General features: G+C 41.9%; 1 protein-coding gene across 14 annotated transcripts in view; it reads left to right on the top strand.

Annotated features, from left to right (window-relative positions):
- The window catches only part of ST6GAL2 (ST6 beta-galactoside alpha-2,6-sialyltransferase 2), a 69,553-nt gene that overhangs the window by 30,647 nt on the left and 10,981 nt on the right, over window positions 1-27,925 (top strand). For 9 of the 14 annotated variants that reach the window (XM_037528062.2, XM_037528058.2, XM_037528059.2 and 6 more), the window contains 5 exons: window positions 980-1,146; window positions 5,680-6,681; window positions 14,934-15,031; window positions 17,432-17,533; window positions 19,881-20,055. In XM_037528062.2, coding sequence (XP_037383959.1) covers window positions 5,736-6,681; window positions 14,934-15,031; window positions 17,432-17,533; window positions 19,881-20,055 — 1,321 coding nt within the window. In that variant the 5' untranslated portion in view covers window positions 980-1,146; window positions 5,680-5,735. Of the gene's footprint in view, window positions 1-979; window positions 1,147-5,367; window positions 5,574-5,679; window positions 6,682-14,933; window positions 15,032-17,431; window positions 17,534-19,880; window positions 20,056-27,925 lie in introns of all 14 variants that reach the window. The other 5 variants (XM_037528068.2, XM_037528067.2, XM_037528065.2 and 2 more) reach the window with 2 other exon arrangements.

Genomic DNA, 27,925 nt, shown 5'->3' with positions numbered 1-27,925 from the left:
GATCAGCTTATACAACTTCTACACCAATAAAGGACACAGGTGTTTCTCATACCCACAGAAAACCTGGCCAGATGGCCATGGCGGCAGCCATGTCAAAGTGTGTTAGAAAACACTTTCCATTCGTGGGCCTCCCCGGTGGTGCAGCGGTTGAGTGCTGGGCTGTGAAGCTGCCCACAGCCTCTGCAGCACCGGTTCGATCCCCGGCCGCCAGGCGAGGGTCCCACACGGTGCGCAGACCTTTCCTGCCGCCCACTGCTCCCCTCAGCAGTGTACCTCGGTCCTTCTGCCTGTTCTGTTCCCTGCTCTGGCTCTGGTGAATTCTCTCACCCTCCCGCGCTTCTGACTGTACCCAGTGCTTGTATAAATAAATAAATCTTTAACCAAAAAAAAAAAGAAAACACTCTCCATTCGAGACAACCAGAGATCAGGCTTGTCAATCTCTGGGCTTAAGAAGGAGATCATTTGAGTGGTAAAGCCCAGAATTCAGTTCTCTATACTCTGGAACAAAATGAGAAGGTGGCTGTGTTGCCCTGAGCTGCAGTGGGATGTCCCCCTGATGCAGGGCTTGTATTTCATACTGTCACCTGACAACTTGTAAGAAATTGTGACTTTTGGAAAATGTGATTTCTTTCTGAATGATCTGAAGGAGAATTTAAATACTCTTTTGTGCTATTTTGAATATCTATGAAGAAAAGAGTCATTTCTTTATTTGAGAATTAGTATCTAAGATACAGGCATTCCTGAGTGCATGGAACAATCAACATAATTTCTAGCAGCAGTCACTTTTTATTTTGCCTCAGGGTTACCATCTAAGTCTTTTGGAGGCTTGGCTAGAAAGGCAACAAGTGGAAGAAAGATGAGACTGGGGAAAAGTAGTTCAAATAGACAGAACATCCACTTGGAATTTAAACCTTGTCAGAATCACTATGGAAAAGAAGCCCACACTGTACTGATAATCTTACTAGTTCTCTTCCCACAGGAGAACTGGCAAGAATCCAACAGCCTGTTACTTAACCCTTCCCTGACTGAGCCGGTGAAGTATGATTTGGGAGCCCTTCATCACGGACACCTGGGGCCAGGCTGCCAGCTAGACCTCTGGTCTCCCCCTGACTGTTCTGTCTCACCAGCTAATGATGGACTGTAACAGTGAGTCTTACAGACACAACATGGTTTAAACGACATGATTATAATGTAAATACTAGAGGGAAAAAAATGTGCTTTTTCGCTATTGCTTAGCCAGACATTTCTTCCTCTGAGGCTGCATGGTCATTTTAGAGAAAAAAAGAATCTGCAGCTCTAACGTGGGTGATGCCCTCCACTCTCTCTAACCTGAATTGGTACAAACATGCTGGTGTCTGGGATCCTCTATACATGTAATGATTTCTGTAGCATTTTACAAGCAGATGATTTGCCATTGCCTTTAGATTTAATCATTTTGGAAAGTGTTCCCTTAACTGGCAACAGAAGGTTTGCAGTGACAAAGGTTGTGGCGAAGACTTTTAGATTATTAAAAGTTGAAGCCTCATCATGAGTCGAGGCTGCGGTCCCACTCCTTTCTATTATCACTGTGCATTTGGAGTCACACAAATCTTTCCTAATGACAAACCATCCTGCTCTGCATTGGGGTCCTTGTTCCTTTCACAGTGCTCAAGGGCTGATGAGTCCCACCCTTTTTACTTGCCAGCACACTGGGTGGAGAGAGAACAAATCTGCTCCACAGCAGGCCTTATCTATCCTACTAGGCTTTTCCTTTACTTTCTTTGTGTCCCCAGACTCCCTCTCATTATTTTCCTTTCCCTTTCATGTTTGTCATCTCCCCATGGGGGGAAAAGGTTTCACATGACTTCAGTTGGGAAGTAGGCATTTCCATATAATGAGGTCTGTATGTCTGAGACTCTCTATTCTGCTCCAGGATTTAGCAACTCCAGTTCCTGCAGCTTACTGACCCCACTGAACTGAGGCAGCTCAGGGTCACCTGCCATGGCAGGCACTGGTCTCAGCTCTGAGCCCTGAGGCCAGAGAGCTCTTGTTCTTCCCCAAGTCAAGGCTTTTTTTTCTGTTACAGCTTCTACCACTCAATGTGTACAACTTCACCTTTTGACATTGTGTTGAAAAAAATCGTTTCTCAAGCAAATGCTGAAAAAAGAAACCTCTGTTTCCAATTCTTTAGTAGTCTGCCAGAGTAGGCCCCCCAGAGCTGGTACTCAATGCAGGGAAACCAGGTAATAAGAATTTCCAGACAGAGACAGACTACCTTTTAAATTAGCTACTACTACCTTGTTGCGGGGGTAATAATGTGCCTGGTCTTTGAGGTTCCTGACAAGGAGCTTATAAAGTTCTTGAAATTTCCTGAGTGAAAGAATCTGTGTTGCTAATTAGATCATACTTGGTAGGCTCCTAGAGAGCGTCAGAACAGGGGCTGCTCATCAGAAAGACCCACCAAGATATTAGAGGATGGGGCCACTTGGGACCAGCCTGACATGGAAAAGGGGAGGGACTAGAGATTGAACTCAGTTGCAAGAACAGTAATATAGTCACTCAGTAAAACCCTACTCAAATCCGTGCCCCACAGGGCGACCTCCCCTAGGAGAGCACAGGGAGAGGGCTTGAGATCTCAGCGTTTAACTGGATCTCCAATGACGTGTATCCTTTCCAGAAAACTTAATCATGAGTGTAGTGCTTTCCTGAGTTTTGTTAGTCATCTTAGCAAATTATCAAGCCTAAAGGATGTTGTGGGAACCTCCCAGATTGGTAGCCAAATGGCCAGAAGTAAGGTGACCTAGGTGATCCCACATAAGGCTGGTGTCTGAAGTGGGGGGCAGTCTTGTGGGCCTCATTTAACTTAGGTGCATTTCTTGTTAATGTTTTGTTTCCTGTAGTACTAAGCACAGTGCTAATTTTAGTGGCTAGGGTTAGAAATGTATAGCACTGTAGTCAGTGGGGTGGACGCAGAATAACTGTTATTAAGGGTAATTTTCTGATTTCTAGTAGAAATGTTGAAATACCGAAAACCGCTTCTAAATGTTCAGGTTGGGCACAACAGATTGAAGCATTGTCTCCTGAGTGGACAGGTTCAGAAAGATCATTTAGTAGATGCTACTCAAAGTGTGGTCCCCAGACTATGCACATCTGCAAACTGTCTGTTATCATTTCCTGATGAGATAGGTAGAGGACTTCATAGAAACTTTCGAGAACTTTTGCAGCAATTGTATGTGGCCAAGACATTCAGGAATGAAAATACAGACGTGACAGACTCTTGACAGTTTGGGAGGGAAATGATCCTTTATCACAGATAGTTTAAGAAACCTTATTTAGAAAATATAGCTCAGTTGCTGTGACCAGATGGAATCAGAACTTCGAGTTAAGTGTGAGCCTTAGAGTCAAGCAGATGGGTTTGTCTGCAGTGCCTGCTGCTTGCTATCTCTGTGACTTTGGGAAGTTAACTTCTCTAGGCTTCATCTTAGAAAATGGATACAGCACTGTTTCCTACCTTATTAGGCAGAGAGATAAGCCAGGAAAAGTGCTAAGCACGATTTCTGGCATATAGCATGTCAACTGCTGGTATTATTTCTTCTAAGTTCATTCCTTGGCATCAGTGTTTCTGGCATGGGGAAAATATGCTGTGGATATCTGTGTTTGGTTTCTCATGTGACTATGTGGTACAATAAACCCTTTAAAAATGCATGGCTTTATGCGTTGAAATGAACATTGCGTCCCATAGACTCCCTCTGGGGGTTGACCCTCATCGCAAGGCTGTTGTCATTGTCGGAAGCATTTGGCACACTTCTTATATGGTGTTTATTATTAGAGCTTGTTCCAATGATCATGAGATCATATAACAAATCACCTCAAGCCTTAGTGGTTTAGAACAGCAATCTGTCACCATCACTCATGGTTCTGTAGGTTGATGGGGGTCAGCTGGTTTCTCACTTGAGGTTCAGTGAGAAATCGGCTGGGCCAGGAGTCATCTGACAGCTCAGCTGGTTGGGCATCCAAGACAACTTCTTTATGGCTGCAACCACAGAGGTGGGCTGCAACCACAGAGGTGGGCTGGGCATCTCTCTGGTCGTGACCTTTCCCCATGACTGGTGCAGGCTTCCTCACTGCCTGACAGGCTTAGGACAGGCTGACAGCATTCCTTGTGGCTGGCTTTCCCTAGAGGGGAACTTTAAGAGGTAGGAAACTGCTGGCCCTGCCAGGATCTGGTCACAAAGCCCTCCACTTTTCCATGGGGGAAGTTCAAATGGGAAGACGACCTTCTTTAATCGACTCTGGGGCCACAAAACCAATGACGCACTTTTAATTGACATATCATTTATTCACCAAGGACAGTGCACAGCTTCCCAAGTTGACTATTTAGATTTCTTAGCTGAGTAAATATGCCAACTATTGCATTACATGCCTTTGTGTTGCAGTAGTGGACAGGCTATACCAAGGAAGAACTGAATGAGTCACAGATATTCCCTTGTGAGCTCCTCCCATCAGGCTTTCTGAGTGTCTGATTGCTACTTATGCCCTCCTTTTACCTAAGTTGCCTCTGTCTACTCCTCCCTGCCCCTGCCTCCCCAGCTACAAAGTACTCTGAAACCCCCTCCATCAGCCCTGGCTCTCTTGCTTGGAGAGCCAGGAGCCAGGTAACTCATGCAACCAGATATCCAAGTAGACCCTCCACATTCCCTGTGACCTGAAGATCCTGGCCTCTTCTAACACCAAATGCACACAGCTCCCAACCCCAACTCACTAACACAGATTCTCGCCATTTTTTCTACCAATATTTATTCAATATTTGCCTATGTTGGGCTCTGTGCTCCACTTCAAGAATCAGCAAGTTCTGTTATTATTCCACAAACATCCCTTCTATTTTCCTTTCTGGGGCTTTGCTTACATTCCTGGAGCTTAGGTGCATTTCTTAGTAATGTTTTGCTGTTCTCCTCAATACTAAGCACTGTGCTACCCATGTGCATGTTGCAGTACTCATGGATGGAAGACAGTGTCTCACTCCCTGTTATATTCTTTTACTTCTCTCTTCTTGCATTGGAGACACTCATGTTGAGGGTGAAGTCGGAGGGCATTATTTGGGGCTTTGTTGAAGTCCACAGAAATTGCTGGCATAACATTCTGCAGCGACAGTCATGGAAGCATTGCTTATATGGTTGGACTTCTGGCCTCTCCCAGACAGCCTCCTAGGCCTAGGGGAGACCATGAAGAATCAGCTAGGTTGTCACCCCTTAGAAATGCACAGCTGTGCTGCTGTACAATATGTGAGCTTTGCACCTCTGGTGGTCTGATAAGCCAGTTAGAGGGCAGGCGCTGCTGAACTCTCTTGCTTCACTTTACCAAATTGGAATCCTATAAACCCCCTTGCAGAGAGAAGTTGTCGGAATGGCCCCAATTAAGCAGTGTCAAGATGGGGAGGCAGACATATCACTGAGTTACCTGGAGAGGTTTTCCAAATGTACACCCACTGTATCTCCCTCTCTGAGACTCGACTGAAATGGCTGGCGAGACCCTTTGACTTGCAGAGGTCAGGAGTGGGAGGAGAGGTAACACCTGGATTTAACTAAAGCCCTCAGGTGATCCTGGTTTCTGATGCCACTTCTAACCCTCCCTCCCCCTTCCCCAGCAGCGGCTGAGCAGGTGCCCCACCTTGGCTAACTGTAGCGCCCGGCTGTTTTTCAGGCTCACTCCATCCGCCGCTGCTGTGGACACAAGGTGCTTGACCCCAGAGGCCTACCATGAAACCACACTTAAAGCAATGGAGGCAACGAATGCTTTGCGGGATATTTGTTTGGGGGCTCCTTTTCCTGGTGATTTTCATCTATTTCACCAACAGCAACCCTGCAGAACCCATGCCCAGCTCCTTCTCCTTCCTGGAGACCAGGAGGCTGGTGCCCATGCAGGGGAAGCAGAGAGCCATCATGGGCGCCATGCAGGAGCCCTCCCTGCTGGAGAGCCTGAACACAAACAAAGGGCTCCTCGATGGACCCCCATCCGGCCCCTTTCACATGGAGTGGGGTGACCTGCAGAAATGGGCGCAGGTGCCCGATGGATTTGAAAATGAAGAAGAGATCTTTTCATCCCAGATGGGGAGAAAATCTCAAAGTGCTTTCTACCCGGAGGACGACGACTATTTTTTTGCTGCAGGTCAGCCAGGGACGCACAGACACACGCAGGGCACGTTGGGGTCCCATTCCCCCGGAGACCACGGCCTGCAGGAAGGGGTTTTGCTGGCTGGAGAGGCCCAGAGAAGGCGAGTGAAAAGGAGGCACCGCAAGCAGGGAAGGGGCTCGGTGTTGGCAGAGGGCAGCGACGGCGACCGGCTGTACTCCCCCATGTCGAGGGCCTTCCTCCACCGGCTCTGGAAGGGAAACGTCTCCTCCAAAATGCTCAACCCGCGCTTGCAGAAGGCAATGAAGGACTACCTGAGTGCCAACAAGCATGGCGTGCGCTTCCGCGGGCGGCGGGTGGCCGCGCTGAGCCGCGGGGAGCTGCTGTGCCAGCTGCGGGGCCGCGTGCACGTGCGGACACTGGACGGCACGGAGGCGCCCTTCTCCGCGCTGGGGTGGCAGAAGCTGGTCCCCGCTGTACCGCTGAGCCAGCTGCACCCACAAGGCCTTAAGAGCTGCGCTGTGGTCATGTCTGCAGGAGCCATCCTCAACTCCTCGCTGGGGAAGGAGATAGGTGGGTCTCGTCGCTCGGAATGTCTTGGGCTGCCTGCATGACTATGGACTGGTTCTTTCTCAGCCTTCCTCTGGATCTCAGGGCATAGGGGGTCCCAGCTGGAGAGTCTTCAGCTGCCCTTTCCTCCCTGGGACAGTATCTATTTGGGATCCCAACAGAGGTATTCTTGGGGGAACTTGAGAGCAGCCTTGTTCTCCCATAACCTGGTGCCAAGGGGCATGGAAGGTCAGTGTCAGCCCTTTCTCAGAATTCACCTCTTGTAGAAACCATGTTCAATATTGATAGACCCACCAAAAAACTGGTGAACCCATAATATAAAATTATGGGACAGGAAGGAGAAGGAGAAAAGGAAAACAGGACACTTCTATGGGGCAAAGACAATTAGGGGTGTAGGGGTGTCAACTCCAAGGAAAGGTATATAAGATCATTTAGTCACTATTCAGGGACTGAATCTGTGTGAGTTCTGAGAAGAGAACTACTGCTGTTGAAAATACTCCTGTCAGAAAAAGGAGCTCACACTCTCCCCCCACCCCCCAATCTTTGGCACAAATACCACCTTAGGGTTGTGGTCAGTGCATCTAGCAGAGACCTCCATGATAGTAAATAACAGGGTGGCACCCTGGGATCCCATCTTCCCTTCTCAACTGTCTTCAGATCCACATCGGAGAACCCAGAGCACATCTGTTTCGTAGTTAAGGCTCTATTAGTCGGGGCTCTCCAGAGAAACAGACCCAGGGCTATATAGAGAGAAAGCAATTTCTTTTAAGGATCTGCTCCTGACGATGTGGGAATGGGTAAGTCTGAAATTGGTAGAGCCGACAGGTAGGCTGGAAACTCAGGTAAGAGAGGCTGTTATAGTCTGGAGCCTAAAATCTGTGGGGCAGGTGAGTAGGCTGGAAACTCAGACAGGGTTCTCTGCAGTCTGAACGTGGAATTCATTCTTCTTCAGGAAACTTCAGTCTTCGCCTAAAAGAAGCCTCAGAATCCCTTTAATGCCAGGGCTAATTCATTACTGCACCAGTAAGTAGGCAGCACAGCCCTTTACACTCATCCATTCATTCAACAAACATGTATTTGGCTTCTATTATGTGCCATCTTCTATATTAAGTGCCAAGAAACAGTCTTGGTTTCAAGTGCAGATAGAAGACAAATGGTGTCTAACAGCCTCACAGCGGATGGTGTTAGTTCATAACTAATCTAGAAGTGACATTCACGGGGCATTACCCAGTTGATAGAAAGGAGTAACCTCTGCTCTTGGTTCTATTTGTTGTTCAGTGTCCTTGAAGAGTGGCTGATGTTCCAAAACTATCTTGAAATAAGGAGATGCCTTTGTAATCAAGCTCCGCAGCCCAGACCTCATCTCATATGTTCATGCAGTTGAGGCTGAATGTGAAATGTGTAAAAAATTAGAAAGCAAATCACAGTTCTGGGGTTCTTCTGTCCCTGTGCTGACATTATAGCAGGCCCATAATAACACTGTCTGTGTGTCACATAAACTTGTAGCCAAAGCCAAAGCAGAGCAGCCCGCAATTTATTAGTAGAAAAGAGCAGTGGTTTACAGGTCCCTGGAGTGAAGTAACACCACAGTTCTTTTTCGTTTCTGAGGACCATTATTAATAATGTAAGATGGAATTTAGGTATTATGCTTTAAAGCAATAAGTAACTTGCTCCTGTTTTGTTTTGCTTTGTTTTAAACACCTTTGCATCATACTTGCATATTTGGATCTCTCTTGCATGTCAGGGAGAATTCCCTTGCTCTTTATTGCAGCATAAATATCTCTGGCCAGAGCCTTATAAACTCTATTCAGAATTTGGAAGAGACTGTGAAAGACACTTGGAATTACATGTTTCTAGAGAACATGGACATTTTTATATTTGTCATTTCTAGTATTCAAATTTATGTTTTATGCACCTCCATGAAGCTTTATGATTGGATCTATAGAATCAGATCTGAAAAACACACTCAAATTGTTTTTTAAAAAATCCTCTTATTTTGCCCTGGTTTCTTTGACTCTGATTTTGCACTGCCATTTTAAGAATATATAACTGTAGTATAATGTTAGTAAAAACAGTCTTGCATTTTTATAGCATGCCAGATGCTGACATTTCTCCCTTCCTAATCACCTGATCATATTTAATAACACCTGATTATTAAGGAATTTTTAAATAAAACAAAATATTTGTATAAAAGCAAATGAATGATGGAGCAGGCTCTACTACTTAGCTAAATTCATCTTGTCCCCTAAATACGTATTCTTAAATCATTTAAGTGAAGATCAAAAGACTTACAAAAGCTCATGTTCTTATGGAAAACTGAGGACAGACCTAGAAAAGCACCAAAGGCTTGCCCCATGTCAGCCCTGCCAGGAAGCCTCCTCCACATCTGAACTGTCCCTGAATTCTCCATACTCATCAGTCCCTGTGGTAGCTCAGATTTGCTTTTGCCTGCCAGCTAGCTCCCTCTGCTGTTTGCTCCATGGGCAAGGCAGGTCTTGTTTCCTCCCATTCTGTTACACTGAATCATATACCATGTATTTGTTTTTAGGAACAGTGTAGCAGTTGTAAACACCTGCACTTTGAATGTTATTGAAAAGAAAACTGAACTGTTTTGGAAACATGGAACATTCTTTCTTAGAGTCCTGAAATGATCTTTTTTTTTTCACCCACATATAAAAACAAAAATAATTTGGCGTAGTGCGCTCACCTACCAGCAGCCCTGTGGAAACTCAGTGGAGGAGAGTTGTCTACTCTGAACAAACAGTAGAACAGCCTTGACATAGAACATCAGGATCTGTGTGCACAGACTCAGGTTCTGGGGAGTGTGTTGAATAGGGAGGCTGGGAAGGGAGTGTGTCCAGAAATAGGCATATAGCACTTGGTGTTGAGAGCTTGGTATTGGCCTTGTTTTTACCTTTAGGAAAAAAAAAATTGAAAAGGCAGAACATCGATTATCTATTGCTCCCCAGCTCTCTGCCAGATTTGGTGTAAGCCACTAGTGACACAATGATCAATAAGGTATAGACCTAAACCTCAAATCCTCTGCAGACAGACTATAAAGAGACATTTCCAATACTGTGGTTAGGAGGAGCACAGGGAAGAAATGATGACAGAATCCTACCCATTGTGAGGGCTGATGGCCTCACAGAAGAGGAGGTTAGCAAAGAGTGCTCAGAAAAGAGGAACCCAGACAAAGGCCAGTACAATAGGTGGGTGAGAAACAGTGAGGGGTGCAGCTGATGAATGCTAATGGGTGGGTGGGGAGAGGGGAAAGGTTGGGGGCCGGGTAGGAGGGCACTCACATGTTCTTGTATCACTTACGGAAATTAGACTTCACTCCATAATTGTAATAATAGTTACTGCTTATAGGTTGCTTATTGCAGACAAGGTCCTGAACTAAATGCTTTTCTGTGTTAACTGTTGTTACCTCTTACAACCCTAAGTGAGAGACAGGGTTATTGTTCCTGTTTTATAGATAAGGAAATGGAGGTAAGGAAAGACATAGTAGGTAGGCCTGGATCAAATTCCAGTCTGGATCTCCAAAAACTCCAGCTCTGACTCCTGGGCCTGTGCTGCAGTAACGTTGAGATCTTTGAAGCAGAGGGTCAGATTTCCATTTTGATCACTTGAGAGCCTAGATTTGAGGACACAACGGAATCAATCCAAGTGCAGGGGTCCCTGTCCTGGTGAGAGGAGATAGAGATCAGGTTAGCAGGACGCAGAGAGATGAACCTGCCATTGAGGAGCCAGTCCACAAAGTCTGGAGGCCCTTGAAGTGCCAGATTTGGATTGGAGAATGAGCGCAGGAAAGGAGAATGATTTGGGGCACTATTCCCGACATAGGCCAGTGATTTCATGCCTCGACACGTCCTGGCTGCTGCTCCTTGAAAGGTTTTAATCTTCCTTAAGTGAATGCTGCGTTAGCTCTGTCCTCAAGGTCAACATGAAATGGCTATAGCCTGGAACTGCCTCCTCTAGAAATGACGCTTTACTTTATTCCCCTAGGGCTTGTTGTCTAATCTGTGCCTTCTTTACTAAATGTGAATGGACAGCTTAGTTTTTAATGCCCATTACCAAGGAGATGCAGAGCCAGGCATGTATTTATAATACATATCTGCATGTTAGACACATTCTCAGCTCATCCTCCTCGTGCACACCCCCCACCCCTGATCCCCATCCCCTTCTCCTCACTGCCAAGGTTGTCTCCATCCAAGCAGGGTAGCTTTTCTCCCTCCCTAAAATTCTCTCCTTTAGGCTACAGACTCCTACTACTTCCAAGGAGTTCGGCTACATGACATTTCTGTGCCCTGTGCCTTGTGAAATTATTCAGAGACTTCAAACACACCTCAGTGTGGGACATTGGGATTGACCTGTGGAACATCTTAAGGGGTGATGCAACTAAGTTGGAATTCCTGTTTAATTAATTGGAAATGCACCTACTGCTTGGGCTCCTTGGCTGATTCACCTTACTTTTGCACAGCGGCCATGTCTAAGGCAGCATGATTTGTGGGAGAACAGTGATGTAGGGGTGCTGCCATCAACTTGTCCTGGTGTCCTGATGACCTCTGAGTTCCTTGGGGTCATCTCCACTGAAGCCTCTTCCAGTCTGCCTGTCAGATGGTTGCCCAGGTCAGTTGTACACATGGGTGGTTTGCTCACACTCAGTGTGGGGGCAGGGTCTCCAGGCTCCTTTTGGAGATTCATGAGGTGAAACTTTTTACAACTCATAGGCTTTTTTATCTACTGAAATTTGCCCTGGTGATGCCACAGCGATGGTGATTTCCATTGCTTCTCAGCGGAGGTCCAGGCAGTGGGACACAGCAGCACAGTCTTCTGAATTTTTCCCTGTTGGGCACAGTAGTAAAAGAAGAAAGTGCCAGATTCACTATGGGTGTCCTTGGTGAGGCAGACAAAAAGGGTTGTTTTCCTTAAATCTTTTTCTTAAATCTTGAACACACATGTTTTGAAGCCAAAGTGGGAAGTAAAGTGAAAAACCCTTCTGTGTGTATATCGTGGCATCATGGAAAAGTACTTTGTTGTTATTTCTGAGCAGAACTACGTGCTTTTGCCATCAGATGCAATTTTTACTTGAAATAAATGACTGACAGACATACTTTATTAAGACTTGGATCTTTGGCAGATATTTCCTCAAAAAAGGAATTAAGTGAGCCTGTCACTTACAGGAAAATAACTGACAATTTTTGTTGCCAAGGATAGGATTGAAGCTTTCAAATATGAGCTTGGAAGCTTTCCATACTTGAAAACTGATGAGATCCATTGTGCTATATGATGTTTTATAATTAATGCATCAGTATTGGAAGATCTGTGGCATTTACTGAACTGATATTTTCCAAATGATCTTTGCACATTGTTACAAAATTATACATGGGTAAATCATCCATTTTGAGGGCAGAAAAAAATGGATTTTAATCAACAGGGAATGAAAAGATCTCCGATATTGATTTTTTTAATGTCCATATTGCAACTAACCTTTAAGAAACTAGCACTTGTCAAGTTTTGATGAAGTATCAAAGAAGAATATTCCCAGTAATCTGGAAAGACTTAAAATACTTCTTCCATTTTAGGTGCTACATCTGATTCTTCATCTATTTCAACTAAAACAAAATAACAGATTGAACGCAGAAGCAGAAATGAGAAACCAATTATTTTCTAAAAAGCCAGAAGTTAAAGAGCTTTGTAACGTTTAAACAGTGCCAGTCAACTCAATTTTTTTCCAAAAAATGATTATTTTTCATATAGAATATTATTTTCAAATTAACATGTAAAATTTTTGTTTTAATTTTTGATATTATAGAGTCCAAGTAAACCAAAAGCCTTTGGGTTGTCAGTAATTTTCAAGAGTGCAAAGGGGAGGCCTCCCCTGGTGGCGCAGTGGTTGAGCGCTGGGCTGCGAAGCTGCCTGCAGCCTCTGCAGTGCCAGTTTGATCCCTGGCCACCGGCGAGGGTCCCACATGGTGCCAACAGACCTCTCCTGCCACGCCCGCTGCTTCCCTCAGCTGTGTATTTCGTCGGTCTGCCTGTTCTGTTCCCCGCTCTGGCTCTGGTGAATTATCTCACCCTCCCGCGCAATTATCTCACCCTCCCGCGCTTCTGACTGTACCCAATGCTTGTATAAATAAATAAATAAATCTTTAAAAAAAAAAAAAAAAAGAGTGCAAAGGGGTCCTGAGACCAGAATGACAAACTCTATTTTGGGTTATAAATTTTTTCTAGTTCAAATATAATTTGAATGGTAAATGAATCACTGAATCATTTTTGACAACACTATTCAATGAATAATAAAACAATGCATTTCCTTAAAAAGTGCTTAAATTTATAAAGTAAAGAAAATTACAGGGCCTCCCTGGTCACACAGGGGTTAAGTCTTAGCCCTATCAAGCTATCGCCAGCCACTGCAGCAAGAGTTCGATCCCCAGAGCAAACTCACATGGCACAGCAGCTCTCTCCTGTCTCGCCCACTGCTCCTCTCAGCAGTGTATTTCAGTAGATCTGCCTGTTCTGCTCTCCGCTCTGTCTCTGGTGAATCCTCTCATTCCCCAAACCTCTGGCCTGTACCCCAGTTCTTGTATGCATAAGTAAAACAAATTACATGAGTTCAGGTATATTGATATCATTTATACAAAGCATAGATTACCTAGAATCCACAGTTTGGCAGAATATATATATTTTTCTAAGAGTCAGGTAGTAAGTATTTCAGGCTTTGGGAACCATGGGGTCTTGGCCTCAACTCAAGGCTGCCATGACAGGCAATAAATAAACAGATGAGCCTGTTGATTTGCGAAAGCACGTGGCAAGACTTAGCTTGTCAACTTCTGCAAAATTTCCCCTAAAATAACATTCTAGAGTACTATGATAACATAACCAGTTACGTTGTGCATTCTTTGTGTTCCCAAAGTGTATTCATTTTGGTGCTCTAAATTAGGATCTGAATTCCTGTGACTTCAGGGCTTGTCAAGAAAGGCACCTTTTGTGATGTGGCTTTAAGGGTGGCACACATGCTGAGTTTCTGTTACTTAAGGAGGAGGAAGCATTCTCCCAGGAGACTGCTCACAATGGAGTGTTAGGACTTCAGCGAGGAAGGAGAGCTGTTTTCTATCCTTGGGTGGGGTATGTCATGGTAAATGCAGCGCATAGCCTTACGGCTCTTTGGCAAATCAGAAACATACACACTCACTCTCTGACACACTGAGGTTTTGTTAATTGCTCTCAATTCAAATTGAAATGTGCTTGGAACTTTTGAAGCAAAAATTAGTCCTTAGAAATTTCTTTATTGCTGGTTAACTTTGGCTTAGGACTAGTCTCTGGGAAGCACACTAGCTAGCGAACTCAGGAAATCTCAAGAGAGATGTGTGCTTTGTGGACAGGAAACAAGTCCCCGCTCCCATCCCTTAATCAGGTGAGCCCATTTACTCTACCTCTCTCCCTTCATTTCCAGTCAGCCCCCATGAGATGGGAGACCTGTTTATACCTGGATACTCAGAGAACTTGGAAAAGTCTGACTCTCAAGTCAAATGAAGACATACGTAGATTTATGTTGAGGCTCAGTGAACCACGGTGTCCTGTCACAGAATGTAGAACCTTGGTAGCTGGCACTATTGGTGGCCTCTCCCATGCTCCAAGGCAAGGGCGTAATTCAGACTATTGCTGGAAATGCAGAATGATCTAAGACTGCTCTCATAATTCACTGCATCACCAGCAGTATGTAAAAATTTGCAGTGATCAGGAATGGTTTTCTAAAATGAAAGCACAAACCATAACCCTGAAGCGGTCAGTGCATTGAATGCTGTAGCTCTTACTATATGAGAGACTAGGTCTTGGTGCAGGCAGCAGCATTAGATGCTCCAGGAGCAGTCTCCATGTTCTATGAGCAATAAGAAGCCATAGATCAGTGCCCCCACTTATAGCCTCCTTAGCTGTCCCCATAGATTCCACCTTTAAAATGTCTTAGAATCTTTAGAATAGCTGCATAAAGTATGCCTCTCTTAAAGAATGTGAATACCTAATGAGTACCTGAATGTAGCTTAGATTACATAGGGCCTCTTGCCATTGAGTGGATTTATGTTTCCACGTTGATTACCCTCATCCGGGATCTCATTCTAAATATACAGTATACTGAAAATTTTTGCTGGTGTCTATTTAGCTTTAGGTATTGAAAGATTTGCTTAAATGTTGTTTCCTGGATTATGTTGCTTATACAGAGAAAAACAGTAAGTATGTCACTTATGTGCCCTTAGATTCTCATGACGCAGTTTTGAGATTTAACTCTGCTCCTACGCGTGGCTATGAGAGAGATGTTGGAAATAAGACCACAGTGCGCATCGTCAATTCCCAGGTGAGGCAGATGGAGTGTTTTCAGGAATGTACACTTTATTGGTAAAAATAGTTTAACTGTATAAGGGAAGAGATACTACCCAATTATCGATGATCATGATCTTACTTATTTCTATGGATCTTGTAATTAAAAGGAACCAGAGAGGGCCTCCCTGGTGGTGCAAGGGGTTAAGCACCAGCACTATGAAGGTTTCCACAGCCACTGCAGCAAGAGTTTGATCCCCAGCCAGGGAAGTGACCCACATGGCACAGCAGACCTCTCCAGTCTCGCCTCCTGCTCCCCTCAGCAGTGCATTTCAGTGGATCTGCCTGTTCTTCTCCCTGCTTTGTCTTGGTGAATCCTCTCACCTCCCATCCCCGCATCTCTGGCCTTCACCCCAGCTGTTGTATGGATAAATAAATAAATTTTTAAAAAACCACTGAGGAAAAATGCAGGAAATGGAAACTCATGTGTGACATGAATAGGAAAAAATGAGCAGGATCAAAAGGAAAAAACAGGATAAATAGAGAAGTTGTGTGTGTGTAGTTGTGTCTGTAAGCATAGACTTTGAGTGTTGCATTTTGTGAACTGAGAAAATCAGTTAAATTTAGAAGAAATCATGACAACAAGAAAGAGGATGAAGGAGCGGGGGGGAAAGGAAAGGTACAAAATACCAGGGTCAGGGTAACTTGGAAATTTTAGTGCTATTTGAAAAAAATTTTTTTTGAAAGATTTACTTCATTTTATGCATACAAGAGCTGGGGCACAGGCCAGAGGTGTGGCGGGCAAGAGGACTCACCAGAGACAGAGTGGGGAACAGAACAGGCAGATTGACCGAAGTACACCGCTGAGGGGAGCACCAGGCAAGTCAGGAGAGGTCTGCCGCACCATCTGGGTTGCTCCCTGACTGGCCAGGGGATCGAACTTATGCTGCAGAGGCTGCGGACAGCTTCATAGGTTGTGTCCTAACCCCTTGTGCCACCAGGGAGGCCCCTGAAAATTTAAAAAAGGAAAATTGATTGTTTAATCTAAAATGAAAATATCTCTTTGAGTTTTTGATAAAAATGTTTTCTAAATTTATAGCAAAATTATTCCTGAAACAAACCACAATTTCTAGAGCTTTAAACTATATAGGAAAATAAATGAGACAATGGGTGACTTACGGTGAGTTGCTTGCAGAACAGAAGATTAACTTTCTGCTTAGTGCCTTGAGCCAGGTCGCCTGTAGCAAGGAAAGAAACGGTTGTCATACTTCCTTAATTCATAGATGCCATGGATTGTAAAATTCCCCATTCATTTAAAAACAGCTTTTCAGAGAAAGGAGATAAAGCCCACCAAATTAAAATACATATCACCTGCATAATACATTCTAACTTCAGAAATATTAAAGCATAAATAAAAATACTGTATCTTGGGGCCTCTGGTGGCACAGGATATAAGTCTCAGCACTACCAACCTATTGCCAGCCATCATGGCCTGAGTTTGATCCCTGGCCAGGGAGCTAACCTCCATGGCACAGCAGACCTCTCCTGTCTTCCCTGCTGCTCCCCTCAGCAGCATGTTTCAGTGGGTCTGCCTCTACTGCTCCCCACACTGTCACTGGTGAGTCCTCTCACTCCCTACACCTCTGGCCTACACCCCAGTTCTTTATGCATAAATAAATAAAAATATATCTTTAAAAAATAGAGTGCGGCCTCCCCTGGTGGCACAGCGGTTGAGCGCTGGGACGCGAGGCTGCCCACAGCCTCTGCAGTGCCGTTTCATTCCCCGGCCGCCAGCGAGGGTCCACAAAAAAAAAATAAATAATATATATATATGTATATATATATATTGCATCTTAAAAACTGAAAAAATGCACTTCAAAACAGAAAATCAGTATGTCATTTATATTCCCAAAAGTGTTGTTTAAAAACACAGTTGGCAGATAAGACAGAAGAGCCCTTCCAGTACCAGACAGGACCTCAGAGTGTGGACAGTCACAGCAGGGCTGCTCAAATCCGCAGTCTCTTTCTCTGTTCCATTTGTCCTGAGGTTGGCCCTGGTGAGGCCTTAATAACTGGATTCATCCAAGCCTGCAACTCTTTCCAGATTACCTGTCAAGGCAATTGTGGAAAAGACTGGGGTGCTGAATTAGCTAGGGACTTGCACCTTTCAGGAGCTGATTTGATGCCACCAGATAAGAGTACTGTGCTTATCGAAATGTAAAAACTGGTGGATTTTTTTTTCCAATCCTCATTTCTCCAAATATTTCCTTAAGTGCTTTAGTGTTCACTGACAGCCTCTTTCCCCAAGAAGAAAATATTAAGTGTAGGGAACATTTTTTTCTTGCTCTGATTCCTTTTTGAAAATCTCACCTCTTTTAAAAGTATACTTTAAAGAGCCAAGCACTTGCTTTAAAATACCTTTTCTGTGTATTTGCAGATTCTGACCAACCCCAACCATCACTTCATTGATAGTTCATTGTATAAAGATGTCATTTTGGTCGCCTGGGACCCTGCTCCTTATTCTGCAAATCTTAACCTGGTAAGTGTTTCCTTTTGTGCCACCCTTTGACTGATGAATAATAGGAGCACGTGAAGAATTACGCTTTGACAGGATGAAACTGATCATGGTGCTAATTAGGTAGATGTGTGTTCACACACATTTTGATACCTAATTCTCATAGTATACTTGGTGAGTTTTGTCCATCTAATGCCAAAGGGTTTTGTTCTGGAGGGATTTTAGAAACCAAAACAAAAATAAGTGTGTAATGTCTAAATGTTCAGAAATTCCTACTTACACTGGAGGTTACTGATTAAACTCACAGGTTTTCCATTGTGCTAGGGTTTTATCACCTTCCAAGTAGTTACGAGATCTTATGAAATGAATTGGAAGTGCCTGGCAGGAAAACCTAAAGGTAGTGAATCAACAGCTCATCATTATTTAACTGCAATCCCTTACAGGCTTTCCTTGTGTGTGACCCTCTGACTTCTACCTCTAAACTTTTTTAATCTTACGTGAATAGAGCATAAACACGATAATCACTAGTCATGAAAATACAAGAAAGTTATATTCATGACATTCTGGCAAATCATTGCCCATCTAAACAAGTAGCTAGCTACTTTTGGTGAAAGTCTACATGAGAAGCCAGTGTGCTTGCTTTTCAATGACAACTGGGAAAAATGGATGTTATTTAACCTCCTGGAAATTGCTATTGGCTGTATCAGTGAGTGCCTTTCTACTTTTTCTGCCATGACCAGAGAGGATATAACCTTTCTAAGATGAATGCAGGGAACAGATCTTGGCTTCACCAAGAGATACCTTTCCAAAGAGCTTTCCAAGGTCGAATGGGTCTCCCTGGAGAATCAATTGGTTCTGTGAAAGCTGTTCTGTCACTGTTCTCTAGAGACTGAGGCTGGACATTGACCTAGGATGATTGTTAACTGGTTCTTAACCAGGAGTTCCAATCAGAATCACCTAGAGAGTAATTTTCAAAATATGTGTCTAAATCCTGTTTCCAGAAATGTAGCACACAGCCTTGATGTGTGTTTTTGAGAAAACTCTCCCATTGATTCTCACATGTATCATCTATTGTGAGTCAAGCATCAAATGGGTGTTTGAACTTCTCAACTTCCTTCTCAGCCTGAGGTTCTTTCGTTTTAAGCTCAACAACATTCTTGCTGTTTGTGGACAGACTGAGAGCTTCTAACCGTTAGACCTTATTAATTTCTGTGTTGAAAACATTCAAGCCTAAGGCACAGAGTTGTCTGCCTGATGACTGTGAGCAGTGACAGGCCTGAAAGCCAAGTGACAGTGTTGCTTTCTGTGGGGCCTGTGCTCTGAAACTTCCATGTGAGGACCAGGTAGAGGGAGGGTTAAGGAACCAGCACCATGTTCTTCCTGCTGCATTGCTACTGCCTTACGACTTGATAACAAGGCTTACTAATGATGATTTGGTCCCAGTGCTTGTCAAAATTTTTAAAGGCCCAGAGCCCATCCAACCATGGAATATTTCTTGACATCTTAATATATTCCCATTATTTACCCAGGGTGTCTGTTTGAAGGAAGATGAGGTGCTTTAGCCTTAGAGCTAAACCTCTCCCCCACACACCTCCAAATCCCATTTCTTGGTGGCACCCAATACATTTCTATACACATCTTTTAAAAATGAACCTTATTGTTCATTTTTTAATACATTAATTTATATAAAATAGTAAGTGTACATTTTGATGACTGTTAGCAAATTTATCCACAACCACAAAATGAAATAAAATGTTTCAATAACTCCAAAGTTTCCCCTTCCAGGCAAAAACTTACATGCTTTCTGTCACTTTAGATTAAATTTGCAGATCATGTTTTTGAAATGTTGGTTGAGTTGAGGGATCAGCAAACTATAGCCATGAACCAAATCTGGCCCTCGTTCTTATAAATAAAGTTTTATTGGAACACAGCCATGCCTACTTATATCAGTGTGTCTGTGGCTGCTTTCACAGCACTATGGTGGAGCTGAATGATTGCAGCGGCAACACCACGGCCTGTAGAACATAAAGTGTTTATTATCTGGTTCTTTATAGAAATGTTTTGGTTGACCCTACTTAGCCTATCTCCCTCATTTTACTAAAGAATAAAACATCAGTTACTGTTAGGAATAGAACCTGGTCTCTTTGTTACTCAGTCCTTCATCCAGTGAGGAAATACCTGAAAGTGATGAGTCATCACTCCGCCCCTCACATACCCAGCTGTTGTCCCCCCAGACTCTAAATCCCCCCCACACACACACACACACACACACACACGCACGCACGCACGCACGCATGCACCTGGATGTTTCCATTTTCTTTTCATAGTGTGGCCTCTGTACTTGATTATGCTTTTTTTTTTCTTCTCTTAGTGGTACAAGAAGCCAGATTACAACCTGTTCACTCCATATGTTCAGCATCGTCAGAGAAACCCAAAGCAGCCATTTTACATTCTTCATCCTAAATTTATATGGCAGCTTTGGGATATTATCCAGGAGAATACTAAGGAGAAGATTCAGCCCAACCCCCCATCTTCTGGCTTCATTGGTAGGTGTATATAAAAAATGGGAATGATTGGGCGGGCAGACAGGGTTAGGCCTGATATTTAATAAATATGTGATTATGATATATAATACAAGCAATTAAATGGTGGTGTTAGAGGGGAAATAGGTTAACTGAGGTAAAGAGAAAGACGGTTCCAATGATCTCTATATCCATAACAAACTATCCCAAAATTTCAAGATGTAAAGCAAGAACTATTTTATTTTCTGTCATAATTTTTTGGATCAAGATGGGTTTGGTTGGTGGTTCTTCTGTTTCACAGGCGTGTGTTCCCAAAGACAAGAAATAAAAACTGCCAATTCCTTAAAGCTGACTCCTCTCCAGAAGCACCTATGCTGAATTTTATGAGTCAGAAAAGTCAAGGTTGGTTGACCAGTTTAAAGGGAAAGGTAACACATAGACTCCTACCTTGACCATCTTTGTCCCTCCACCCACTTGCATGCACAGGGCTGTCATGATGCCAGGCTGAGGAACTAAATTTGTGACCACATGATCATGCTGTGTGTTGCAAGATAAATGATAGGCTTGGGATTTGATGAGAAGGTCCTGACTCTATGATTCATAAAGGTCTCCTCTTAAGCCCAATAGCTCTAATTCAAAAATGGATTTCATATAAGAAGATTGTTGCACTTCTTATATTGCACTTGGTTCTTATTGTTGCACTTGGTTTATATTTTTTGCAGTCTGACTTTTGTTCTTAAAGCTTGTGGTCTTACCCCATTTCTTTATCTATGTTTCACCTTGTTGTCTCATATTTTTTTTATTTTATCTGAGTAGGGTATGTTAGAATACCTTATACCACCCCCTGTCAATATGAGAGCTATAATACAACCAGGAGATACTAGTTTTGTCTACAAAATAACGGTAATGTTCTGCACCTCAGTTTCAATGAATTTACAACATAGACCTTAACATGGGCTGCACAGTAGGTATCAGTGCAGCAAGAGAGATGGGGAGACACTGGTTTGATTGCAGTTTTGGTTATGAACACATGTATCTGAATTGAAGCTTGCAGATCCTGGAATGGGTTTTTGTTATTGTAATAAATGAAATATTTTACATGGAATTCAAAGCAAAATTTGCAATGTGACTCTGCCTATTTTCTTAGACATAGGCCTCCCCCCCCTTCCATGTCATGCTTTTGACACTCTTTGTTTGCAAATTATCTTTTGAAACTTGTAAGTCTTTATCTTTTGTGTAGTTTCATAAGACCCTATTGATTTAGGAAAGAAAGCATAATCTAGTTTGTCAGCAGAGGGTAAACAGGATAGAATAATGCTTAGACAGTGTAATAGGATGTGATAGAAGTTTAATAAAGTATTTTTCATATTATTGCCTTTTCAGAAATTCATCTGGCTAATATTTGATTAGAGCAAAGTTTCTGAGCACAGTGGAGGCCTGTCAGATATGCTTATTATTAGCATGTCCTTTGAAAGATTCAACTTAGATATTCATTGCCAGAGACAAATATCTTCCCATATGTTTTTGTTGAAAGAAATCATGCCCCATATGGCCAGCTCCCTTTTATAGCTATTCACTGAAAATTTGGAATTTCAGAAGCTGCTGATTGTTTTTAAGGTTTCTCTCATGTGAGCAAAGGGCATGCAATTTGATGTCATTGCCAGAGTGTTGGTTTGGGTTTGACAAGAATGTGAATTCTTCTCAGCCTTTTACTAACATTCTGACTGTGGGCAAGCCTCTTAATCTTTTAAGCTTCAAATAGACTCATCTGAGAAATGGGAATAATTATAACAAACCATTCTAAAGATGAGTGAGCAAACTAATTTGCCTTTATTATTTTTGACCACCACCCTGTCATAGCAGCTATTGAACACCTATGGCCATTTGCATTTCAATTAACTAGAATTAAATAAGGGGAGAATTCCTGTTCCTCTGTTGAGTTCTCAGTGGCCAGCTGCTCCTGGTGGTTATTGTTTTAGGCAGTGCAGGTAGAGGAGTTCTCCACTATCACAGAAAGATGTTAGTTCAGTACTGCTAAGTGGTGCTAATCACCAAAGAAAGAAAAAGGGCAAGTCAATGGGACTTAAGTCAATGAAGTTCCCACTGGATGGGCTGTGCTGTGCGGTGGGGACACAGATGTGATAGAAGACGTGACCTGACAACATTTCATCAACTTGTTCCGCTTGTGCCTTGTGTATTTCAGCCTGAGCCCCACCTGAGGATGGGCAGGAGAAATATCTGGGGGCTCTGCTAGCTGCAGGCCAGTCCTCCTTTATGATGTGCAATCCTTGAACCTCCTCTCTGATCTCACTCAGAAATAAGCCCAGAGCCAGAATCTCTTATATAATTTATTTGATGTGTTTAAATATTGGTATATGATGTCACAAATAACTTAATCTTTCTGCCACAAGAATTTAAAAAATCACTAAGTGGTTTTTGTTGTTGTTGTTGTTATAGAAAGAGTTTTCCAAACACCCCTTCCTGTTCTAAGGTCATGCTTCAGAGTGCACAGTCCAGAGGTCACCTGGCAGGGAATCTGTAGGACCTTCCTCATCAGAGAGAAGCTGTGGCATTCCCTGACTTTTGGCTTTCCTAATTAGCATGTGGCACTCATGGGGGCACAGCAAATGAACCCCTGTTCTCTATTGATGCACTCATCATTGTATGAAAACATCTAATTTTTGATGTCTCATATTTCTAAACCCACCACATTCATTTTCCTTGTATGTGTTGGTGAGCCAGCACTATAAAATAGAGGGCCTCTAAAGGTTCACTATTTTGAACACAAAAGATTTGTTTTTATGGCAATGTGCTCAATGTCAGTTTGATACCCAGGGGAACACCCTAAACCCCTTAATGTAACATTATTGGTGCTATTCAGAGGTCCTCTTCTAGGAGGCAGTGAGGATTTAAGGGGGGCAGCCACTGCCAACTGGATATTAGTTGACCACTGGGGATGAGGACTACGCACAGGCCCAGCCCACCTGGAACTCACAGCGCAGCGTTGAACGGGAATGTCAGAAGTCTAACCCACAGCTTCTGTATTAATAGATGTGCCAACAGAGAATCATGTATTTTACTAAGTAGAACAACACAAGATTCTTTAATCATTTCTAAGATTTCACTTTCCAAAAATTCCTCATTTATTGCAGTGTTTATGCACAAGCGGAATAATTGTTTTTACTTGTGCTTAGTTAAAATAATATAACGTATTGCTAAAAATGCAGCATATTTATACCTGTCTTTTGAAACTGTGGCATTAAATCCTATATTTTGGCATTATTAGATTTTTAACTACAAACACATTATTCTTTGAAGACAATGCTATAAAATTTACTTCCATCTTTATTCATAGAGTTGTTTTGTGTCCTGAAAACTTACTGTGATTTAACATACATAATGGCTGACTATAAGGTGAAATACTGGATGGTTTTACTTATATGGAGTATAGAGAATCAAAAAAAGGGTCAGAAAAGCCAAACCAACAACAAACCCTCAAAGTCTGACTATAGAATTGAGGTTACCAGAGAGGGAGGGTGGAGAGCAGGGTGAGGAGGGGAAGTATGGTAGAAGACTTTGGGGTGCCTTGGTGGTGGGTGTGGGTGATAACATACATTGGAAGAGGTGTGATCCTGTTCCTCTGTATTATAAACAATGTTTAAACCCAATATTACCTCAATTTAAAAAATGTGACTTTGTTTAGTTCTGTCATTTTGGGACCCAGATTCTTGGATATATACTGATTAGTGGGGTGTGGCTTGGAAACCAATAAACAAGGTCCTGATTCTCACAGAAATTGTCCTCACAGTAATTTCCAGGCAGATGGTTCACCCAAAACATTCCATTCCAGAAGTGCAACATCGTTCTTCTATCATTATTAACACCCCCTAGCCCAGCACTAGCACACAAACTGTGCACATTGGCCCTGTTGGATAGGAGGGTGGCAGGTGTGTCTGTGTTCTGCTGGGAAAAGAAAGGCCATAAATATTGAAGGGAAAAAGCTGCTAGAAGCAGTTTCTGTCATTGCGCCATTCTGAGTGTTCCTCTCTTAAAGCTGGCCTGGAGATATTTCTGTGTCAACATTGTCTTTGATCACAAAGTCCCCCATGGGCAAAGCTGTGCCTTTTCCTGAGTTATGTGGAATCTATGTATTATCAGTTTCTATGGAGCAGTTTTCTTTTGGGCAAGATGTCTAGTGAAATCAGACTTCAGCACAAATCTTAGCTTCTAACTAACTACATTCTTCTTGTTTTATCTGCAAACAAAAGGACAGCTTTTTCTGCTGAAAGAGAAAGTAGTAGGTTGGAGGATGTGAGGAACACATTGACCTAATATTGAGGAAAACAAACTCTAGGAAATCTCTGCACTAAAATTCATCTAATTGTGGAAAAACATCTTATTTTAGAACTTTGCATTTAACATACTTAGATCATTTATCAAAGCTAATAATGTATTATGTTTTTATATAATAAAACTGAATTAGAGAGCATATGTGAACAATTATAATATTGACATAATATAAATATATTTTAATATTAAGTGAATAAAATACTTTTATTATAAGCCTCATTTAATATTAGATACTTATTAAACTTTTCATATTGATGTATACTGAAGTTTTTCTTCTCAAATATCTAAATGAATATTTTCAAGCTATCTTTTCTCCTTTTTTTTTTTTCCTTAACCACAAACCCATGCTATTAACAAACAACTCAGAAACAAGTCCTGGCTCCACCGGTCAACTCTGTGACCTTGAGTTGGTTAATTAATGTCTCCAAACCTCAGTTCTTCCAATTAGAAAATGAAGATACTAGTAGTGCTTTAATCACTGAATTATCCTGTGCCAAGCACATTAGCTAATATCTTCTATTTACTTTTATTGTGATATACCAGAAATAATGCTTTATGCTAAGTCAAATAAAACTATCCCCAAATATTTAAAGTCTGGGTTTTTGGTTTTGTTTTTTTTTTTCATTAAGATCAAGGTGAAAATCTACTTTTTTTATATTAGTGAGGCCATATCTTTATATCAAAAAATTATATCATAATTTACTCCTTTTTTTAGTTTGTTCAGTGCTTAGGTTGTTTCAAGTTATTTGATATTAAAGTTTCAAGTCACCATTTGTTATTCTTCAAAGAAATAGAGCAAACAGTACTGAAAATTTATATGGAAGCACAAAAGACCCCAAATAGCCAGAGCAATCTTGACAAGGAAGAAATGTAGGTATCACACTCCCAGACTTCAAACTATAGTACAAGTAATAAAAACAGTAAGATTTTGGAATAAAAACAGACACACAGACCAATGGAATGGAATTGAGAACCCAGAAAAAAATCTCCACTTTTTATATGGACAGTTAATCTATGACAAAGGAGTCAAGTGCTGGGAAAACTGGACAGCCACACGCAGAAAAGTGAAACTAGACCATTCTCCCATACCCTACACACAAAAAATTAACTCAGAGTGGATTAAATACGTGAATGTAAGACCTGAAACCATAATACATAGATGAAAACATGGGCAAATAATCCATACCATTGACTTTAGGGATATCTTTGGGGCATAGATTCTAATGGTAAGGAAAACAAAAGCAAAAATTAAAAAATGGGACTACAGCAAACTAAAAAACTTTTGCACAGTAAAGAAACTCATTAAAACAAACAAGAAAAAACTCCCTATTGAATGGGAGAAAAATTTTGCATATCATATATCTGAGAAGGGGCTAATAGCCAAAATATGGAAAGAACTCTTACAACTCAATGAAAAGAAAACAAATAATCAAGAAATGGGCAGAAGAACTTAAATAGATACTTCTCCAAAGAAGACATACCTCTGACCAACAGGCACATGAAAATATGTTCACCATCACTTATCATTAGGGAAATGCAAATCAAAACCACAATGTGGGCCTCCCCTGGTGGCGCAGTGGTTGAGCGCTGGGCTGCAAAGCTGCCCACAGCCTCTGTAGTGTTGGTTTGATCCCCGGCCACGGGCGAGGGTCCCACATGGCACACAGATCTCTCCTGCCACGCCTGCTGCTCCCCTCAGCAGTGTACTTCAGTCCTTCTGCCTGTTCTGCTCCGCGCTCTGTCTCTGGTGAATTCTCTCGCCCTCCCACGCTTTTGACTATACCCAGTACTTGTATAAATAAATAAATAAATCTTAAAAAAAAAAAAAACACACAATGAGATGCTATTTCACTCCAGTGATAATAGCCTCCATTATAAAAACCAGAAACAAGTGCTGGTCAGGATGTGGAGAAAAAGGAGCCCTCATATACTGCCACTGGGAATGCAGAAGGGTCCAGCCCTTATGGAAAATATTATGGAGTTTCCTCAAAATGTTAAGAATAGATCTACCATATGGTCTCGCAATTCTACTCCTAGATATCTACCCAAAGAAGACAAAATCACTAATTCAAAGGATTATATGCGCTTCTATGTTCATTGCAGCAGTATTTTATAATAGTCAAGTTATGAAAACAACCTAAACTCCCACTGGCAGAGCAGTGGATTAAGATGTGATATATATACACACTGGGATAGTACTTAGCTATCAAATAAGAGCAATAAAATAGATCAAGTTAATTTATTTTTTTAGCTCAAGTTAATTTAGATGATCCATAAAAACTCATTTCTTTGAAATAACTTTTTTATTTTACTAAGTTCCTTACCCTTAGCCCACTAGGGAGCTATTTGTACACATATGAGTAGCATTTCCCTTATTCATCCTTGGTTTGATATTGGAGATTTTATCTTGTTATTTGGTACTGTGAGGTCATTTTGACTGTAACCTAGACTGAATGAGGATAAGTAATAATTTACTTAGAATCCCTTGGCTTCCATTTGTTCTCATAAAGACAGATGTATTTACAGAAAGTGAGTAAGCTCACCTAAGGACATATAAAGCATTTTTAGTTTGGCTTGCTGTCTGCATAGTTGTATCCAGGGCACCCTGGCTAGCCAGGAGGCACCAGCTCCACCATCTTTGGCTCAACACTGAATAACATCAGGAAACAGACTTTGTAGCATGGGTTCTGACCAACAACATAGAAACGGGGCTCTCATAATCTATAAATAATCTTGACAATACCCCCCCCCCTTTAAAAGGCAGCCACTATTGGCTATATTATAAGCAATATTTTTGGAATTCATAGATGCAAACACTATAATTTCAGACTGTTTAATATATGCACAAAAGTAATATGGTTAAAAAAAATCATAATTTACTTCCTTTTCCATGTTATATTGCATTTGGGATTCTCAATTTCCATTATCCAAATGCAGATGATGAACACAAAATAAGCCACTTAAGCCATATTTATGCTTGTATAAAATGCATCACAGTTATGTTGGTCAGGAACAGCTTTTTGCATTTCTCTATGAGTAGTAAGTCCTGCATATGTGTTGCCATCAAATAATACAACATAAATGAACTAAGAATTAGCCTTCAATTATTATTCTTACATTATGTGACTTCATTTAATATAGCTTCTTAAATTATTTTATTATATCAAGTTCAAATTATCCAAACCACCTTTTAATTACAGATATTTTCTGGAAATTTCACTTAAGAAATTACTTTGTTCCTTAAATAATCTAAAATATAGTTCTCATAATTTTCCATTTTATATTGAATTGATTGGGGAAATCACAAAAGGGCTGCTAGCTTTCCATTCACTAACATAATCAGTACAGTTAGCCTTTTACTTCACCACCCATTCAGAAATATGTTGTGCATTCTTCTGTTGGTAATCCTCAGAAATTCCTAGTTTACCATACATGTAAATTATGTATAAGTGTTAACTGATAGTTTCCTGACACTTTGTTATGTTCAGTTTTTATCCACACCATATTTTGCCACATGTTAAAGGATTTGTTCATTAGGGGAAAA

This window comes from Talpa occidentalis, unplaced genomic scaffold, assembly GCF_014898055.3.
Source record: "Talpa occidentalis isolate TD23 unplaced genomic scaffold, MPIMG_talOcc4v2.1 talOcc4.5, whole genome shotgun sequence".
NCBI classification, from domain to species: domain Eukaryota; kingdom Metazoa; phylum Chordata; class Mammalia; order Eulipotyphla; family Talpidae; genus Talpa; species Talpa occidentalis.
The sequence above is the reverse complement of the archived record's forward strand: the minus strand, read 5'-3'. Positions and strand labels throughout refer to the sequence as shown.